Raw genomic sequence first — 17,025 nt, forward strand, 5'->3', positions numbered from 1 at the left:
CTTAGACCCGGTTTGATGGTGAGCAATCCCTTATTCTAGTATCAGAGGGGTAGCCGTGTTAGTCTGGATCTGTAAAAGCAGCAAAGAATCCTGTGGCACCTTATAGACTAACAGATGTTTTGGAGCATGAGCTTTCGTGGGTGAATACCCACTTCGTCAGATGCATGTGGGTATTCACCCACGAAAGTTCATGCTCCAAAAACGTCTGTTAGTCTATAAGGTGCCACAGGATTCTTTGCTCCCTTATTCTAGGTTTTGCACCTCCTGTAGTGATTTACACTAGTGCAGTGAATACAAACTAGTTCTGATAGTAAAATGATCACATCAGAATGGGAGGTATGCTTTTCATTACCAGAGGTGCAAGGCCATGGGAATTAGCCCCATGGTTTGTGAAGTGTTTTAGGGCCCTTCAGGGTGCTACGCAAAGAAGATGCTAGGTACAAAAGGTGCATGTTCTTATCACCCTTCCTATTTTCTGGGTTTTGGCAGTTTGTGAGATAAAGGGACTTTTCTTTTACCTTGGGATCTCCATATTAAAAAAAAAACAAAACAAAAACAACCTACATGCCATTTACCTGCTACACAACACAGGCGCCCTCTTACCAAGCTATCATGGGGTCATCAGGCGAATACAGAGTTTTGAAATGGCACGTTACTTACTGGATGTGAACTGTTACACTCCACCAAGAGCTGAGCTACTCTTCACTGGGAGTTGAAGGCCCAGATCTTCAAAAGTATTTAGGCACCTAGCTCTCATTGCAATTAACGGGACTTAGGTGCCTAAATACATTTGAGGATCTGAAGCCCTGCAGAAAATACTATTTTTTTAAATCTAGAGACCCTAAACAATGTCCAAGGAACTGGTCCACTTAGCTAGGCAGATGTAGTTTCTACACCAGCACACTGAAGTGTAGCATTTATAGGGAAAAAACTATTGTCCACAGATAGAAAAATAGTGTCGTCGTTGTAAGACATGATCCAAATCACATAGAAGTCAGTAGCAGATTTCCAGTGGGGTTTGGTGCAGTCTCACACAGAATAACTGATGGCTTAAAATTGTTTGTTTGTTTTGCTTCTTTCAAAATATCCATCTGTTTGCCCATACTACACGGCTCACAACATGCCCAAATTAGTTTAAAATGTAAAGAGCTTCCAGGTAGAAGGAGCAGCTGAGAGAATTAGTTTAAAAATTATTTTTGTTTTTGCATTCCCGTAAATTAAAATAGCCACACTGATCTATTTCAAATATTGCTACATATATTTGCTCTTGGGCCAAGGTCAATCCCCAGAGCAAATTTTTTATAGTTGCATTTAAAATCCTTATAAACAAGGTTGAAATTGGAAGTGCTGACACAGCCTTAACCAGAGTAATGCCCAAGGCATTGCTATAACTTAATGTCCTTAAAGTGAACATGGAAAAAGTCCTGGTCAAATTGCTGCTAAAGTTAAGGGTCTTTTTCAAAACCATCTGTGGGGATACAGGTATGATGGAGCATGGATGCTATCAATCACAGAGGGAGAAGCCAAAAAGACCCAGTAGAATGTTTTACTACCACTGAAAAACAATCTTGTTAATTCCTTTTGTTGGACCAACTTCTGTTGGTGAAAGAGAAAAGTCTTCGAGCTCTACCGGGCCCTTGAAAGCCTGTCTTTTTCACCAACAGAAGTTGGTTCAATTAAAGAGGTTACCTCATCCACCAGTTCTTTCTAATAACATGGCTCCAAGAACATTGTAAACCTCGTTTTCCTTTTGAACTCTCAGCAAAGGCACAAAACTGAAGCCAGGCCTCCAAGTTTTAGAGTCTGATACTGCAATCTTAATTCAAGTGAGCAGTCTCCCTGAAATCAACAGAACTGCTCACATAAGTAAAGGCTTCCTGATCAGGCCCGTATTGGACTAAATTATTCCGGATGTTACCATACATCTCATCTGTCTTTCACTGAAAAAAAGACATCGTTCCGATTAATCCCAAAATTCCACACCGATTTAAAATCATTTTGCTTTCAGTGCTGGCAATTAGTTACATGAAAAAGAGAAAATGGAGAAGATAAGGCTATGACAAGAACAAAGAACCCTACATCTACTGTAGTTTCCAGATACCAGGAATAATTTGTGTGTCCCCCCTACCTCGCCCCATTTTGGGTCTTTGTTACATACTGCATCCCACTTTGCGGCCTTGGTAGGCTGCGAGATGTGGGTATGACCTCCAGTGGAGCTACACCAGAAATAAATTTGGCCAACTGATTTCAAGAAGTCAAGCTCATGCAACAGGACCAGATCATGGAACCCTTACTCACCAGAGTAATCCTTACTCAAAGCCATAGGGGCAACTCTGTAAAGAAAGGGTTCCAGGATCAGGTCTCTTGAGCTTATGTGTTTCAGGATGGCATTGGACAGAGGATACAGTTCTTTAGCAAATAACTTATGATTTTGATTTAATTAGCTCCTTGGCTGATACTCAACAGTCTACTTCCAGGACTCTACACCCTTCTCCCCCTTTCCAAGCAACTTTAGAGCCCCACCCTGCAAATATTTACTACCAAGCATAGTACTTATTATGCCGAGTGTCCCATTCACTGGTTTCTATTGGGACTAACTCAGTAGGGTAATTACTACACTTGGTCATAAGCATTTGTTGGATCAGTCCTTTATTATACTTGATTAAACTGGACGGTCACCAGATCACACATTATTATTATTACCCAATAAGCAATTTACAGCACATTTGGATTCTGGACAAAAATAATTCTGCTATATAGCTTTGATTTTATATCTTTGCATAAAGCAATTCTAACTTCATATTAGCCATTTTTACAAGTACCCTTTACAGAACAGATATAAAAAATTACTTATTTACTACATTCTAGAGCTTAATAGGAGCCAAGCTGGATTTTACTAATGTAAATAAATATGTGCAGTTCATAAAACCTGAATGTGTTTTCCTGCTCTCTGGAGAAAGGAGAATAAGACAGTGGGGGAAAAAAATACTCTACCTTTGGAATGGGGAATTGGCATTCACCGGAGCAGTAATATGCATCAAAAGATTTAGGGGAAATAATCCATTCACTCCAGCCTATGTCTGCAAAATCCACTTTGAGATAGCGCCGTGCACAGTATCTCGGTTCATTCCATTGCTTCCTTCTTGCCTTCTTCAAGGTTTGCTCATCAAACTGGAGTGTTTGGCTCTTCTGGTGGTTGTTCTTTCTCTGCTTTTTCTTACCCTTTGTTCTCTCTGACAGCCGCGGCTGGAGGGTTTTGTAGGGTTTCCTGTCTTCCCACCCCTCACCCTCGTTGTACTGGTACTCAGCACCTGGGAGCTCGTTGTTCTGCAAGGGCAACAGGATGCTGGTGGAACGTTTCCGTCGCTGTTCACCAAGGCTGCTCTTTGAGTGGCTTTCGGGTCTGGGGAAACCCTCAACCAGTGATTTACGGTGTCCTTGCAAGCTAGAGACAACACTCTCTGGTTCTGAAATAGCAGAGTCATTGGCATACACCAGAATGTAAGGTTCATAGCAGGACGGCACCCTCCTCCGGGAATAGCGGCCAGTCAAGGCCATTTTCACACCAATCAGAAGTTCATCATTCTGCTTTGCCTCACTCAGGACATGAGTAATGTCCTTCCACTGCCAGGAAAGGACATCCCGATAGGCCATGGAAACATTTATTAGAAAACGTCCCAGGGTTCGAGTTTGATTTCCATCAGAAGGAAAGCTCAACACAGAGAGATCTATTTGAATTCAGGTTTCCTGTGTCCATGACGAGAGCAGCCTCCGGATCGGGGACAACTCCAAGTAGCATTTAGTAGGTCTCCAATGTAATAATGCAATGAAGCCGACAGGATATTTTCAGACTTGGTTAGGGAGGTCAGATTAAAAACATGTGGCTCTTTGCTTCCTGGGCTCCTCCCTAGAAGAATAAATATTCACATGAGAACACAGGAAATTCTAACACCCCGAAAGACCAAAGGGCCAGTGTTACCTGTTGCTTTGTATTATCTTCACTTATTCCGATGGAAAATTCCCCATTGACTTTAATGGGAGCAGGAGCAGACCATTTCGTTTGAATACACAATCCCCATACAGTCCTCCCCACCCAGTGTTTGATTTTAAAGAACACACTTTACTGTTCAGTTCTCATCGGCCAAGCAAAACTTCAATGGCAACTAGCAGTTTTGTTGGCAACCTCAGGAGAGAGGCCAAGGATTAACTGAACTTGGAAACTAGTTCTTATACATCATTAGAATATTTGAGTGCCTAGCACATATCAACGAGTGCATCCACACTGCACCCTTCTGAGGTCAGGAAGCAAAAGATGTCAGAAGAAGCAGGACTGCTTAAAAGGATACACTGAAGACTGCAAAAGAACATCCAGGAATTTGAAAGCCAAGTGTATTTTTAATGTGTGTTTATTTAGCATGTGTGCAAATGGCTAGCTTGACATCCCTAGAGAACAAACGTTCTTTCTCTGTCCAGGAGACGGGTCTGGCATGGGCAGTTGCAGTTTAGACCTCATCCAAAACCCACTGAAGTCAATAGAAAGACTCCTAGTTGACTTCACTAGGCTTCAGGTCAGTCTTTTTAAGCTTCAAAACATTCACTTACCAGTATGATTCACTTCAACCCTAATGTCTTCCTACCAACGGAGGATGGGTGTAGGGAATCAGCTAGAACTTAGAAGAGTTGGGCTCAATTCTCAGCTATCTTGTGTGACCTCAGGCAAGCTACTTGGGTTGGGATTATCAAAGGTGCCCAATTGAGTTAGGCACCCAAATCCCATTGAATTTCAATGGCTCCTTTGAAAATTCCATCCTTAATCTCGCTGCACCTCAGCTCTCCATCTGTAAAATGGGGACAATACTTTTTGATCTTTATTTCTTGCTTAGTGTCTAGCTGTCATTCAGAATCTTAGGGGTACAATGTGCCAGGATAATTGCTAATATAAATTAGGATGTGTTACACTTCCTTATTAAAGATATTGTAAATTTCAAAAACTAAAAACAAACAAACAAACGTTAAGCACTATAAATGTTCTGCTATATCAGGGCCCATGCACAAAGTCTACATATCATGTAAATCCCACTCAGAATAGAACCCTAGCTGGCCCTTTAACCAGGGTAAATTTCATCCTGTATTTGTAGATTGGTTCCCGGCATGCTGGAACAGTGGTTCTCAACCTTTCCAGACTACTGTACCCTTTTCAGGAGTCTGATTTGTCTTGCGTACCCCAGGTTTCACCTCACTTAAAAACTACTTGCTTACAAAATCAGTCATAAAAATACAGAAGTGTCACAGCACGCTATTACTGAAAAAAGTTTTAGTTTCTCATTTTCATCATATAATTATACAATAAATCAATTGGAATATAAATACTGTACTTATATTTCAGTGTATAGTACAGAGTATTATAAACAAGTCATTGTCTGTATGGCATTTTAGTTTGTACTGACTTCGCTAGTGCTTTTTATGTAAAACTAGGCAAATGTCTAGATGAGTTGATGTACCCCTGGAAGATCTTTGCGTACCCCTGGGGTACATGCATCCATGGTTGAGAACCACCGTGTTAGTGCACTTCAGGTCCAATGGGATAGAGATTGGAACAGCAACAACTACAAAATTAGGAGAATAATCAAAAACATATCTAAGTAAAAATAATGCAAGCCTCTAAAAATGTGGAAAAGCAAAAGGTTTTCTCTTCAGTCCCACCAGCCCAGGAAAGTACATCAGAAGCCATAGTATGGTTATTTTAAGGTTTGAGTAAGGCAATAAGAGAAGAAATATTTCTGCACGATTGGATAATCCATGGCATGGTATTTTACAGATCTTTATTACAAGGTAATGGCATTCTTATAGCATCCTGTTTTTAATGCAGACCACAGTCCACAGCATAAACTTTCCTCCAGAATAAGCAGGTCACGTTTTGACCCAGTGCATTAAATGATGTCACATTTCAAAGTGCAGAAGTCAAAAACAACCTGTGCACAATGTTTGAGAGAGAGGGAGAGGCTGCTAAAGGAGAATCAAGATCTGAAGCAAGGTATTAATGAGAAAAGACATCCATGTTATTGGAGTGGAAGGGTCAAACACACCCTCTTTCCTGAATGCATGAGCAACAAGGAAACAAAGCAGGTTCTTGTGGAAAGGGGGATTTCCATGGCTTTGAAACTACAGAGGTCAGTCTAACAGGTACTCGCACAACCCAAAGACACACTTACAACAGGGGCCCTGGTCACCAGGGCATTTAAGCTTGTGTTTTGATTATAAGTGTAAAAGCGATTCCACTGGGTCTCAACGAGCAACAGCAGGTTTTCCTTTAAACAAGTTCTATGCTCAGATTGCAATGACGTTTATATTGGTCAAACTGGCAGAAATATAGATTCTAGCATTAAGAAACACTGGAGAGCTGTAAAACTGGGCTGGATGGAAAATACAGCTATAGTGAAACACGTATATGCAACAGCCCCCAAAAGGACTGGAAACAAAGTAACACATTAGAAAAACAAGGGAACATTAAGTTAAAACCTTCTTTGACATCATGGCAATCCACCTTCTCAAGAGTCCGAGGAGGGATTTTAGCTCACAGGGTTTTGAAAGAGTTCTTTCATCTAAAAGGAATGACAAAAATAAAATCCACAAGTGCCCATGTAAATAGGGACAAGCAGGTCTTTGGATAAAGGGAAAATGACTGCTGATATTAACCTTTGCTCAAGCACTTCAACTGAACACAAATCAACACTTCCTCCCCCCCTACCCCCAATCTTCCAAAAAGTTTGGGGTTTTGGGAGCAGATGGAACTCTGGGCTCCCAGATTCTGACTGGCAACATCAAAATTGCCAGTAAGGTCTGAATAAAGCCAGCAAACGAAGTAATCACACATCTAGCCCATCTCTTGCTAATAGAGCCGGAGAGTTTTAGAAAAAGCGGGTACTGCGCAGGTAAGGGATGGAAAACAACTATTCTATTACGCTCATTGTTCTGCAAAGACAAGGAAGAATAGTTCATGCAAATTTATGGCCCAGAAGGAAGAACTGAGAATCCCACATGGACAAGAACCTGTTTTCACATGCTTTCCTGACGGGTTTTGTGGATTCGAGATGTTCAGATAATCTAAGCACCTGGAAGATGACCTAACTGAACTAAACTGCACAATGCTTTGAGATTCACCCAATTTGTGTCTATGAATCATTACCTGAAGACTCTGTTTTCAACAGATGAGATCCTACTTTATTTTATTTTACAAACAGGGCAGGCACAGTGTCTTACTACTGGTCTGTGCTACACCTAGCACATGACCACCTGATCTCCGTTGGGGTCTGTACGGACACATGAATAATAGATACATCTACAAATAATGAATTACATCAATCTACTTCTACGGACAATTATGTTATCATGAGTGTATCTGCTGTTTGAGCTTATTTTTACATGCAGAATCAAGTTTTTCTTTTGGGATTTTAGCAATTAACAAAAATGGTAACAGTTCAGAATCTAGGAACAAAAGAAAATGGGAACACAAATTAATCTGCTCTTGCTTAAAATAAAGAAAGAAAAACTAACTGGTTTGTGATACACATGAAGGGGGCAATATGTATTTTGATTAACAAACAAAACCAGACAAGCCATTCTTGCACTCTTACTTAAAAAAATTAACATTAAACATCACGTGCTACCAACAGATGGTGCTGCTTTCATACAACTAACTTATGCAGCTAACTAATCCAGTTTTCCACCTGCATGTAACTGGTGCTGCCTGACTATTAGCTACTGTCACTGATGTGTTATGTATTTGGTTTTAGAATCAGATTAAAACAAAAAATACACAACAATGTATGTCTTGGTTTGACGTTGCTTGGGAACAGAGTCCAATTCACCAATCATGCAGCAGGGATAACGGATTTCAAAGCATGGGCAGCGGACAAATTAAAACAAAGCCGTGAAGCATCAAACAAAGGATGAAGATTTAAAAGAGGATTTAGCCACAAGATACCTGATCCTGCAGTTTTTTTCTCAGGTAAAACTCTCACTGATCTCACAATGAGACAGCAGCACTTAAACCCAAAGAACTTAAGCTACTGAACACTGGCGTCCACAAACACTACAGTCCAAAATCTTGATTAAAAGTCAAGAGCTACTGAGGAGCATGTTACAGAATAGAAAAATCCTGTAGGATATTTTTAGTTTTGTACAGTCATGGACCAGACCAGCCTTTGGTGTAAATCAGCCTCTCTCCCTACTGACTTCAATAGTTAGACTGATTTAAACCAGTTGAGGATTTGGCCTTTAGCATATGAATAACGGCTAAGAGGTTTCTTAGTAAAATAAATATAATTATTTAAAAATGACACATTGGGAATGACTTCCATTTACATGGCAGAGTGGTTTAAATGAAATCAGGCCTGATAATACCACTGAGCTATTATACAGCACTTTTCATTAGATGATCTCAAAGCTGCTAATCGATTGCAGGTGTCCTGAGTTCCAGTTCAGTGCTTTATCTGCTATGCCACACTGCCTCCTCCCAATAAGAGGATTTAAAGATTCTACAGACAGTATAATCTACTTGAAACAGCAGTCTATATCTCAAACAAAATCATTCTAGAGGTCAAAAATCTAAGCACTCCCAAGTGATGGCATCATAAGAACCCTCTGATATGCTTTCCACATCAGACAAAATGGCAGAACACTTCACTGCCTATTTGCATAGTCAATCCTTCCCTGTTGCTTTTCAGTTGTGTATGAAATGTTCATCAACAGATCTGAATACACATCTCAGTGTATTTTATGCCAAAGAGAGAAAGCCCAGAGAGGAGTGTTTACAATACTGGAGATGGGCACGGTGCCCAACACTACTGCCAATGCTTTCTCTTAGGATCAGGCAGCATTGGGAGAGGTGGTCTTACAATGGTTGAGCATTACTGCTTTGCATATGGTTACTGAAGCTGATAATCAGAGGGAGAGATCAGTTTATTGACTGAAAATATGGAGCCAGATTCTCCGCTGGCACCTCGATACCACAAAGTGAGATTTAAAAAGGAGAAGATTGCTCCCTTTAAGGTATCTAAATGAAGTGGCCAGATTTTGCTACTGCCTGCTCAGCACTTTGGAAAATCAGGCCCTATGGTTTTCAGCTCCTTGTAAATTCAAATAGACAAGACAGACTTCAAACACACTTAGGGTACGTCCAGACTACCCGCCATATCGGCGGGTTAAAATCGATTGCTCGGGGATCGATATATCGTGTCTAATCTAGACGCGATATATCGATCCTCGAGCGCACTTATATCGATTCCGGAACTCCATCAACCCGAACGGAGTTCCAGAATCGACACGGAGAGCCGCGGACATCGATCCCGCGCCATCTGGACGGGTGAGTAATCCGATCTTAGATATTCGACTTCAGCTACGTTATTCACGTAGCTGAAGTTGCATATCTAAGATCGATTCCCCCCCCCCCAGTCTGGACCAGCCCTTATTGTTATTACTTGTATTGTGGTAGCATGTAGGAGCCCAAGTCTGGACCAGAGCCACGTTGTGGTAGACACTGCACACACACACTTTACTGCTTATATTCTTGCAGTATATCCTAGGGAGGCAGACATGGTCCAATCACTAGGGCATCAGACTCACCTGGCCTTAACTGCCAGTCTATACTGACTCACCGTATGACAGTGAACAAGACATTTAACTTCGCTGTCTTGGTTTTCCTGCATGAAATCCTGACCTCGTTGAAATCAATGGCAAAGCTCCCACAGAGCCAGATGGCACCTCCTTTCTGTAAGAGCACAAGCGATGGCAATCCACAAAGGCGGGTAAGCCTTGTGCGACCTATAGCAGGAAGGTTCCCTCTACGTAGTACTAAATACAGACATATTCTGTGTTTAGTCACCACCCTTAATCAAGTCAGCATTTGCCTTCAGTTTCTACACAGTGATATCAGAGATGCTAGTGGAGTTACTTCGAATGGGAAACGGACCCCTGATGGCACCGTGAGGTACCTTTTCGCACATGATGATTCTTCAGAGGTGACTGTTGTACTTTCTCTTCCTCCCACAAGAACCCAGAGCTGTTTATGCTGCCTACTACCATTACTGGCCTAACAAGGATTTTTTAAAAGGCAGCATGCCTGCAAAAACTGACATCACCAGCATAAACATGTATTCATGTTACAAGGGGCATTCCCAGGCATCAATAAGCTGGAATCAGTCCACTAACATGTGGTGTGTTTACCTTTATAGAGGATACACTGACATTTTTATGGACTGCCAAATCTATCCCATGGGTGAAAAAGGATGCAATAATGAGGGCTATTTAGCTATACAGTCATCATTATCCATAGTTTAAATTAGATATTAAAGCAGTTCACTTGTACCAGTATATAGTTAAGAATGTATCAGCATTTCCATTACAAAACCCTGTTTTCATGGGTTCATAGCACAACTGAGCTGAAACTTGGAATAGAAGAGCTCAAGGCTGCGGATATAATTTTTGATGCCAAAATTTCTTTCCCCCATCCCTTCCTATCAACCTTCTCTCAAACTCCCCAATTAATTTAGCTATTTCTAAATTATCCAGGTAAAAATATCAAAATAACTTTCCAATTTTGTTAAACATAGCACCAGATTCATTCTTTTAAAAGAAGAGTCTTCAGATGTAATATTGGTTGATACCTGGAATTAAAAAAAACCCCACCCTTCTATTAAAGTTATAATAAAAAAAACTCTGAAAAGCAATGAATCTGCATGCTTAGTAACTAATTTACAGGAGGCGTTTTATGCCTGGAAAGATTTTAATATGCATCTTACACATCATAAATGTACTGTGTAGTGAGTAAATGATATATCTTTTATAAATTAAACACAGAGGTCATACTGGCTCTGAAAGTAATATATGGTTTATAGTGCTCATCCACGAACTATGGACTTCTTTCTTTAAAAGATTTGTTCCAGTATATAGGCTCAATATTGCAATCCACATGTAAAGTAACTGCAGGTGTGTGTAAAATCATCTGTAAAAGCGGATAAGTAGATTTTCATGCCTGGGCTTGTGAATTTTTACCCCAATTTCATAAGGGTGATTTTATCTGCTCTTTGATGGATATACATGGATATACAGGGCCTGATTCTCCTCTTGTTTACCCTAGTTGTACAGTACTATAATTAAATTTGCTTCAGGTGAGTTACTTATTTACACCACTTTGCGCAGAATATCAGACCCATAGTGAGTGTACTCCAATGCAGTACAAAGGGTAATATCAGTAACCTGGTTAAACGATGGGTTTTTCAACTAGATAATACATGGGGCCTGAGTCTCCTATCACTTACAGTGGTGCAAGTCAGGAGTAACTCCACTGAAGTCAATGGAGGTACAGCAGTCAATAAATCCAGCCTAAGATCAGAATCTACACCAACCAGAACAAATTCTGGGCGTGATCCTGCAAGCCCTCGTCCTGTGTAGCTCCTATCAATTTCCAAGCAGAGAAAGTTTATAGTGCCAGGCCCAACGTTGCTAAGTCATAATGTCTGTCTCACCTTTCAAGTTTCTTATGCAAAGAATCTGATTTTGTTTATATTTCATCTGAAGTGGTGTGACTCCAGGGGTCACCAACAACTGAAAATATATATTATTTATGTCACACTTCTATCAGAATGTTTTGAAAGCTGCTGTTGCAAATGACCCCCTGAAAGAGGTTAGAGGACAAAGAGTAGAGTTTTCTTTATTTTGTTTTCAGTCTGACTGCAATTAATGATTAGTCAGTTTCACTATACTCAGTTTCCCTAGCTTTTTTGTGTGGGTGTTTCATGCCACAACAAAGGGAAGGAAAACAGTCTTAAAAATAGGAAAAGGTGGTTATAAAACCACGAAAATTGGCTCATGGGTTGATGTAATACCTGAAATTACTTTAAACACATTTTAAAAACAAACTGACTCATTTCAAGTTGACAGTATCACCTTTAATGATGCTATGGTAAAGATGTTTCAGTTTGCATTTCAGAAGTCCCATCTTCCAAGGTTGATAACTCAGACAAACGTTTATTCTGGGTTATAACTTTGCATTCAGGGCCAGAGCCTCAGGTAGTGTAAATTAAGATAGTTCCATTGAAATCAAAGAAGCTACATCACTTTACACCAGCTGAAGAGATGGTCCCCTAATATCCTAGAAACCCAATAAAAAAAATCAGGTGGGGTTTTTTCGCTTGGTTGGTTTTTTGATTGTTTTTTCTCCCTCTCTCCTATCTTTCTTCTTACAAATGCGATTGCAATAGCACTTAACTAGCACTAAAAAACCATTAAGTTAAAATCAAGTTTACATGTCAGACTTATGTTTACAAAACTAAGGAAATTTACAATGATAGCTGAAGTACTGTTCTTAATCTACCCCCTTTTATGCTTAAATCTTCTAGCTCATGTGGTATGTAGAATAACTCACTCTTGGGACATTCTGAAGCAAAGAACTATAAGCCGTAGTCTCTGCCTTACTGTGGCAAAATTTGTCTTTGAAACAAATGAGGAGTTTTACCAGAGCAAGGACTGCAGATTTTATCCCATTAATATCTCACTACTATAAGTTTAGGACTTCTCTCAAATTTTAAGGTCTGATCCTGCTCTCATTGAAATCAATGACTGAACATCTATTGAATCCTGTACAGGATCAGCCTCATACACAGGAAGAATCAAGAATAACTCCATTCAAGTCAGTGAGAGGAAATTGTGCCAGAATACAACTTAATGTATCATATGTGATGTATATACTCACATATTTAACTTAGTTCATTGTTTTTACTTGTTGAGGGACTTCTAAGGTTCTTACTGACTGATGTAAAAACCCAACAATTAACTTTTAAGTTTATGTAACCATATTTTTAAAAATTATTTTTATTTGCCTAAATGAAAAAAAAACATCAAAATCAGAAATGAAAAACAACTACGTAATTAGTCCATTTCTCTGCCATTGCAAGATTATCCCCCGTAAGTAAAGGATTTCAGTTTAGCATAGGGTGGACTTTTCAATCCTAACTTCCTTAAGTTCTTCTGAAAACTCCATCCAGAGAGGGCAAAGTTTTAATTTTACAATAATCATGAAGCTTGTTTTCATTACTCATTTTTCATCCATATTTTTAACGGCCTTTGTCACTTTGTAAGATTACAGCGTTCAAAAGTGATGCCCTTTCTTTTGTTTGGCTAAAAGATTGGTAGGATTTCAAGTGATGGTACCCAATTTTTGGACTCATTAGACTACATATGTTATCTTTATAAAGTTCAGAATGTTTGCCAGTGGGCTTAGTTGGAAATCTAGCAAAGAACTTTCATTTATCTCATGTTATCAATATTGTATAGTAGCCAAAAGTTCTTAATGAAAGTAAAGTGTTGTGGACAGCAAGCTTTCAAGAACTTCCATATGTCTTCTCACTCCTCATTGGTTATTTTTGATAACTGTATTTTCAGAAAAATTAATCTACCTCCTTTCTCAGTTACACTATAAATTAGATTAATGGATATTTCTTTTTCTGAACTCTTGCTCTGGTCCTATTAAGGGCTCCATTCCATCCTCATTACTGACACAGGCAACTCTGCACTGATTTCCATGGGAGCTTTACTGGTCTCATGAGTATAAAATCAGTCCCTTGTCAGCTAGGGACATCATCTTAAATTATTCAGGGAACAGTGGCTATGAGGTTTATATTGTCATACGAACAAGAACAGGGCTGGGGATGGGAAGAGAGGGAGAGTTGAAATTTACACAGAGAATGTCTTAACAAGCTGACAGAATCTGGAAACAGCTCAAAAGGGAAATAACGTCAGTGGCCTAATTCTACTGCATTAAACGCCAAATATTAACTACTTTTAACCTTCAATAAATATAAGATTTTTTCCCTCTTGCCATCCTCCCCCATCATTTGATCTAAGGTCTTACAAAACTGCAAGTTTCTGCCATCAATAACCTTAAAATGAGCTGCTGTATCCTAAGGGAAAGGGAAGACAACACCTAACTGGTTAAATATTTTGCATAAATACTTATAAAAGTGTCAGAAAACTTATAACCACTTCAAATTTATTGCTTTGGCACTTGAACTGTGAAAGTACTGGGGGAGGAGGAAAGGGGTTAGCGAACAGTGTGTTCATAGGACTGCTGCCACCCACAGTCAAGTAACAGTATAAATTTAATCAGAAAGACCGCAGAGATGGGATTTCAACCAAAGGCCTTCTAGGTTTAGAACAATAAATACCTTTAATCAGGTGTGTTTAAAGGAGCAAATGCCACTCAGCCTGGATTGTATCATTCCCTTTTTCAGTGTATTTCAGAATCAGGCCATATGCATCAACAGGAAACATTTAAAAGGTTGCAGCCTTTTGCATATGAAGACTAATGTTAGGAAAGAGAGTGTGCTTTTAAAAAGAAAGGACAGGCAGGATTTAAAGTAGGTATTCCCTGTCCCTCAGAACTAAAACCGTATGGGAGCAGCTTAATTGGAACAGTGTAAGGAAATCTTTACATACCTCAGGTCCACAGGTTCTGACACCAACAGATTTAGGGGCTGACTCTGCAAACACTTATTATGGTTGTCCTGGACAGAACAACTCACAGTAGTAAATAAGTAGTGAACATTTTCAGGATTGGACCTTAAGTGTCTTGCTTCCAGAGGAATTTGGATTCTCACAGTAGTTTGCACTATGTCCAGTGTATGCACAGTCAGGTCCCTAACAACCAATACATATTGTAGCCTTTAAAGAATCAAAGGCTGGGAATTTCAAAGAAGCCTCAGGGAGTTCGGCACCCAGTTCACTGAATTTCAGTGGGAGTTGGGGAAACTACTTCTCTTAGGCGGCTGTGAAGGCCCAGACAACGATTTCATTGGGACTTCTGCATGTGAAACGACTGCAGGGTCGATCAATTAGTGTCATGAAAAATATATGATTAGTAAATGAGGCTTTGTAACGTGTCTGTATCAAGGCACATATTGCAGGAATGGAGAAGCGTAATGGAATACAACAGTTTGGAATCACAACACTACATTTCAGGTTTCCAGCATGTATTTTTGATCCCTACATATTAAAAGCTCTTGAAATGGCCAGATACCTAAAGAATCAGGAACAGATTCTACTTTTTCCCCTTTGCTGTTAACGCTTGCTTCTTTTGGTACACAGTCTTGGTGGACTGCCAAGGTACATACATGCTTGGGCAAACAGGATACAATTTCCAAAAGCATCTACGTGACTTCAGAGCCTGAGTCCCATCAATCTGCTTAGGAAAAAATTAGCTATTGACTTAATTTCATAACAGCAAAGATGTGCAATTTTTCTAGCTTTTATTTTTTCTTTAAAGATCAGAATAAAAAAAACAACCTAGCCCATCAACAATGTGCTACTTCACAGCAAGAACCTAACTGCAAAGGACATGAAGCCAACAAGTAGTGTCAAAATAGGCACTGTAGATTTTTTCCCCTCCTTAGACAGATATTCCCAAGTAAGAAGCGACTTTCACTATTGATAGGTTTACTGGTGCATTTCAGTTTAAAGCCCCAACCCCAATTATGCCAAAAAGAGATAAACTCCACTTAGCAGAGCTCCTGAGGGGTAAATTATTCTGAATGCACAACTGTACTTAAAGTAAAACCATCTTCCTATTCCTGTATTTGTCACTAAATAGACCTTTGCTGCAACCAACTTTAAGTAATTATATTTCTATATCTAGCTGCCTGCGAGAGCCCAAAGCCACTTTACAGTCCTAATATATATGCAAAACACTCTGACTTCAACAGGAGTTATAGAACAACTATAGGGATAATCCTTACTAGGAGAGATACAGTACAACTTATCTAAACTTCAACTATCTGCAATTTCCTGTTAGCCAAAAGAGAGTTATGTCCCCTACTGCCTGTTAATTACACCGAAAATCCCCTCAATTATACAAATCCTTGATTAGCCAAAATCCCTATGATATTTGGTTAATCAGGGTTGTACTGTATCACATATGGCACTCAGCTACCAGAGGGACAGGAGCATTAGCAACATAAAAGTATAGAGTTAGAACAAAATAGATAAAACACTAATTAAACTATCTACATGATGCAGCCTATGCATTACATCAGAAGACATATTGGCATATGTGTAGAGAGCACTACTTGTTTGTTTCTTTCACATTCAAGTTTCAGTCCCTGGAGTTCCCTGTCAGTTTAAATGTGATGTACTCTAGGGCCCCGATTCTGCAAAGATTCATGCACATGCTAAAGTTAGCCGCCCCCTGCAAGGCCTTATGTGCATGGCTATTTCATTCTCCAGAACACGCTCATTTTCAATGAGTTGCTTTCTTGAACTGTAAATCTTGCATACTACAGACAAATCTTGCAGTTTGCAGTGCAGTGGCCAAATGCTCACAGGTAATCCTAATGCTTTCAACAACTGAAACATGCAACTTCAGTTTGATTTGACACTGTAAGTCAGGGCAGCTAGAAAGGGGATTTTTGCACTGAAAAGACTAAATGGCATATTAACTGTAAATGCCATTTGGCCAGTAAAGCTCCAGAGTGTATTTATATTGTCATCCTAAAGCTTTCACTGATGAATGGATTTTTCAGGAGCTGTGCATGTTAAAGCTTTGGGAAAATCTCTTCATAGTGGTTTCAGACAGAGTAAGAACATTATCAGCACCTTAAAAATTATGGGCCTGATCCAGCCCCCATTAAGGTCACTGGCCAAACTCCTACCGACTTCTACAGTGCAAGATCGCTTATTACCGTTACTAGACATTTCCTTAACTCGAACTGGATACAAGTGTTATCAATTTGACATTATATATATATGGTTTTATATGCAAATACATTTCTAAACAGAGCTTATTTTGTGCTGTTAATACAGAGCTGGATTAATCTCTGCATCTGCTGAAAAAGGAGCACCTATCTCTAATCTCAAGTAGGATCCGCAGATTATTAGACACACATATCACCACAAGGATTATAGCTAACGTAGGGCTAGAAAGTCTCTGGGACAGGTATTGCACAGCCAGTCCTGCAAAATACATGCTCCAAACTC

The 17,025-nt window shown here is 39.7% G+C and overlaps 1 protein-coding gene across 1 annotated transcript in view; it reads right to left on the reverse strand.

Moving 5' to 3' along the window:
* Positions 1-17,025, reverse strand: part of BMP3 (bone morphogenetic protein 3) — a 28,123-nt gene that overhangs the window by 9,770 nt on the left and 1,328 nt on the right. Inside the window, 2 exon segments of the mRNA XM_030565169.1 lie at positions 2,995-3,737; positions 3,740-3,907. Coding sequence (XP_030421029.1) covers positions 2,995-3,737; positions 3,740-3,907 — 911 coding nt within the window.

The sequence above is a fragment of the Gopherus evgoodei genome, chromosome 5 (genome assembly GCF_007399415.2).
Source record: "Gopherus evgoodei ecotype Sinaloan lineage chromosome 5, rGopEvg1_v1.p, whole genome shotgun sequence".
Taxonomy (NCBI): domain Eukaryota; kingdom Metazoa; phylum Chordata; order Testudines; family Testudinidae; genus Gopherus; species Gopherus evgoodei.